The sequence below is a fragment of the Glycine soja genome, chromosome 10 (genome assembly GCF_004193775.1).
Source record: "Glycine soja cultivar W05 chromosome 10, ASM419377v2, whole genome shotgun sequence".
Lineage (NCBI taxonomy): Eukaryota > Viridiplantae > Streptophyta > Magnoliopsida > Fabales > Fabaceae > Glycine > Glycine soja.
In genome coordinates, this window is record NC_041011.1 from 37,318,683 (window position 1) to 37,323,341 (window position 4,659).

A 4,659-nucleotide genomic window follows, 5' to 3' on the forward strand; every position below is an offset into this window, starting at 1 on the left:
CTAAACATAATATTTGTGATGTGCAGGAGGCTTCACAATTCGTTTGGGCCTGTTTGCAGCAATGGAAGGCCCACTATTGGAGATAGGTTCATGCTCAATTTCTGGCCTATTCGTATCATTACCCATATCTCCAAAATAGATCTTGCCCTTAAGATCAAAGTCAGGAAAGGAACGCACGATGGCAGCCCTAGATTCCCAAGTAGCTTCAGCTGGCATTTGTCCCTCCCAGTGTACCAGGACTTCTTCCCTTGAATCGTGCTCCTGAGGTATCGTACGGCGACCAATAATTGCTTGGGGTTTGGTTCCAGAAGGTGCGACGACGACTGTCACAGGAAGAGGAAGGATTTGCGTGTCTGGTGTTTTGATGCAGGGTTTCAGAAGTGAAACATGAAATACAGGGTGGATGCGCACTGTAGAGGGTAATTCCAGCTCGTATGCCACTGGTCCTATACGGTGAAGGATGCAAAAGGGTCCGTAAAACCGCTTTGCAAGCTTTTGAGAAGAACGGCGGTGCACTGACACTTGACGATAAGGTTGAAGCTTCAGGTAAACCCAATCCCCTTCTGCAAATTCTTTGTCTCTTCTCTTTGAATTCACTTGCTGAATCATGCGATGTTGTGCTCTGTGTAGATTATTTTTGAGTAGCTGCAATATGTCACTTCTCTTGGCAAAATTCTCATCAATGGCTGCAATTTTGGAGGAGCCCGCAACCTAGGATGTGAGGGACGGCGGAGCACGGCCATAGAGAGCCTCAAATGGAGTCATGCCAATGGCTGAATGATGAGATGTGTTGTACCAGAACTCCGCAAGCGAAAGGAAACGGGTCCATTGTTGAGGTTCTTCACTGAAAAAGCACCGAAGATATGTTTCAAGGCAGCGATTCAGGACCTCAATCTGACCATCGGTTTGAGGATGATATGAACTGCTAAATGCCAAGGTAGTACCCAAAGATTTGAATAATTCCTTCCAAAATTTGCTAATGAAAATTCTGTCTCGATCACTTACAATTGTCTTTAGGGTACCATGAAGGCGGTGGATTTCAGAAAGGAACATAGATGCGAGATAAGATGTTGTAAAGTGAGTAGGCAAGGCGATAAAGTGTGCATACTTGGTTAGGCGGTCAACCACGACCCAAATTACTGTCTTGTTAGACGAAGCAGGTAAGTTGGTGATGAAGTCCATAGAGATATCTTCCCAAACCTGTTGTGGAACTGGAAGTGGTTGCAAGAGGCCATAAAGAGGTTGGGTGCTATATTTGTTGTAATGACAAATGGAACAACTATTGATGAAGTTCTTCACATCTGCATACATGCCAGGCTAGTAAAATACAGCTGATAAGCGAGATATGGTAGCCTTAATACCTGAGTGACCCCCCAAAGGTGATGAGTGGTATTCCTCCAGCAAGGATGGAATGATGGCAGCTTCGCGTGGTATGAAAATTCTTTCTTGAAAGTAAAGAATACCGGCTCTATAACTAAAGTTTCGTTGCATGGTTGAGCTTTCACAAAGTTTTGTTATCAATTGTTTTCCAGCAGGATGTGTTGCATAGAATTGCTGGAGTTGATTGAACAATGGAAAAATTAGAGAACTTACAGTAGCACAAAGTCCAGTGGATGCTTCCAAAACGCGGGACAGCGCATCAGCGACGAGATTCTCTTTGCCAGGTTTGTAATGGATCTCAAAATTGTAACCAATGAGCTTAGTTAACCATTTCTGTTGCTTCGGAGTTTGAATAGTTTGTGTTAATAAAGTCTTGAGACTTTTGTGATCCGTATAAATGCGGAACTATTTCCCAACAAATATTGACGCCATTTTTTTATTGCTTCTGTGACAGCAAACAATTCGCGGACATAAGCAGAAGAAGAACATAGCCGAGGGCACATTTTACGGCTAAAGTAGGCAATTGGGTGGCCTTGTTGGGAGAGGACAACACCTACTGCCACACTAGAAGCATCTGTAGTCACCTCAAAAGGAAGATTAAAATCAAGTAATGCCAAAACTGGGAGATTAGTCATAGCATGCTTGAGTTTTGTGAATGCTTCCTCTGCTTTAGAAGTCCACATTAATGTTGGAGCTTTAAGTAAATCTGTTAAGGGGCCTGCAATAGTTGCATAATGCTGCACAAAGCGTCGATAAAAACCAGTGAGACCGAGGAAGGCTCGGAGAGCCGTGAGGGACTTTGGAGTTGGCCATGCCAAGATGTCCTGCACCTTTGTAGGGTCAGCATGTACTCCATTCCCTGAAATAATGTGACCTAGATAATCCACTGAACAAACACCAAAATTACACTTAGAAAGTTTAGCATAAAAATGGTTATCAAGTAGTAGCCGCAAAACTTGCTGTAAGTGAATTTGATGGGCAGACCAAGTAGGACTATAAATTAGGATATCATCAAAGAAAACCAATGCGAATTTGCGAAGGAAAGGCCTAAATAAATCATTCATGGCTGCCTGAAAGGTTGATGGCGCATTAGTAAGCCCAAAGGGCATAACTAAAAACTCATAATGGCCATCAAAGGTTCGAAAACCAGTTTTTGGGATGTCCTCTTGAGCCAACCGAATTTGATGATAACCGGACCGCAAATCAATTTTAGAGAAAAATTGGGCACCCTTTAATTCATCCAGCAATTCATCAATTGTTGGGATAGGAAAACGATCCCGAATAGTGATTGCATTTAGTGCTCTATAGTCAACACAAAAGCATCATGACCCATCTTTCTTTTTAACCAACAAAACGGGGGAGGAATAGGGGCTGGTACTTGGGCGAATGATCCCCTGTTGTAGCATATCAGCTATCATGGAAGTCATGGCTTCCTTCTGAAAATGGGGGTAACGGTATGGTTTAATGTTGATGGGGTTGGAGTGGGGCTTTAGGTGGATATGGTGGTCATGGGGTCGGTTTGGGGGTAGACCATGGGGTATAGAAAAAATGGGTGAGTAACGATGTAGCACTTGGGTAATGTCAGGGTGGAATGAGGCAAGGGTGGGTTGTTCGTCTCTAGATAAGGAGTGTGTTTGTGGTGTGGAGGGTGGGGGAGAGGAGTCAACAGGTAGCATGGTAATGGTGTGAAGGGTAGCAACAGACGCAGTGTGGATCATGCGATTTAGTTGGGGTAAGGTGGCCAGGGATAGAGAGGGGGAAGTTGTACCAGGGAGTGTTACTAGGACTCCATTATGGTAAAATTGCATTGATGGTATAGTATAATCAGAAACAAATGGTCCCAAAGTTTGTAACCACTGGACACCCAGAACAATGTCAGCCCCTTGAATAGGTAAAACATAGAGGGACACCACAAAGCAATGTTCAGCTACTGTCAAAGGAACATCTGTACACAAACCATCACATTTTAAATGAGCACCATTACCCACCATAACAGTAAAAGAGGGCAGATTTTGAGTGGGTAAACGCAAGAAGGTTGCAACTCTTGGCTGAATAATGTTGTGTGAACTTCCGATGTCCACCAAGACCGAGACATAATGACCATTTATACGCGCATAAAAGCGTAGTGTTCTAGGTGAGGGCTGGCCAGAAACGGCTTGCAGTGACAGGTGAAATTGTTCGGGGTTGGTGTAAGTAGGTGGGGTTTCAGAATGAAGAAGGAATGCAGAGGGGGTGGGAGGGGTTGTTTCTGAATTGGTTAGAGGAGGTACATCAGCTGATATGGGATCAGAATGAGGATCAGGAGGGTCATCTGGGGAAAGTAGTTGTAACATCCCTTTGTTTTTGCAACGGTGGCCCCTATGGTATCGTTCATCACAATTAAAACATAATCCTTTGGCTTGACGGTCATCCATTTCAGTTTTGGATAACAAACGAATTTGTGGGGTAGTGGGTTTGGGGGAGGGTGGTGCTGGTAAGGCTAGGAGAGACTGTGAAGGGTGTTGGATTAGGCGAGGTTGTGGTGGTGGATTGGGCAATAGAGGCGGTATGGATTTAGGTTGAGTGGGGCGAGGGCTGTAGGTGAAACTAGTTTTGGATGCTAACAATTTGGATTCAACCAATTTGGCCAAGCCAATTGCTTGTGAAATTGTGACAGGTTGTAGTATGGCAAGTTCATGTTGGATTTCGGGACGTAAACCAGAAATGAAACAATCGAGGATGGAGTGATGCGGCAAGCTAGTCACACGGTTGCAAAGACGCTCAAAATCACGTTGGTACTCAGGAACGGTTGCTGTTTGCTGCAGTTTGAAAAGGGCTTGTTGATGGTTTTCATATGCAGAGGGGCCGAAACGAAGTTCCATAGCACGGGTAAACTCCTCCCATGTTGAAATCAAATGGTTATTGTGCATCCACTGATACCAACCGAGGGCGTCGCCAGTCATGTAACATGAAATTCGAGAGAGGCGTTGAGTAGGAGTGATTGAATAATGATTGAAAAATTGCTCTGCTTGGAATAGCCATTCCATTGGATTTGAGCCATCAAAGGGTTGTAGTATAAGTTTTGGTAGTTTGATTGTTTGGTCAGTTGGTTGGGTGGATGAGGAGGAAGAAGAGTCAGATTTGGTTTGTAAGTGTTCAAAGTTACTAAGGTAGGATTCATGTCTTTGGTCTTGGTGTACTTTGAATTCTTGAAAGGCTGTTGTAAGGGCTGCAATGGATTCCTGTAGTTGCTGTAAATCCTGGGAACGTGTATTCATGTTCAAATGAATGAAAGCACCA

General features: G+C 44.0%; 1 protein-coding gene across 1 annotated transcript; it reads right to left on the reverse strand.

Moving 5' to 3' along the window:
• On the reverse strand, positions 1–609 carry LOC114371723. The gene has a single exon (XM_028329077.1). The coding sequence runs from the start codon at positions 607–609 to the stop codon at positions 1–3; it is 609 nt and encodes a 202-aa protein (XP_028184878.1).
• Positions 610–4,659: the final 4,050 nt, after the last annotated feature.

Coding starts and splice junctions, on each gene's coding strand:
- LOC114371723 (XM_028329077.1), bottom strand. CDS start 609: ATGATTCAGCAAGTGAATTCAAAGAGAAGAGACAAAGAATTTGCAGAA.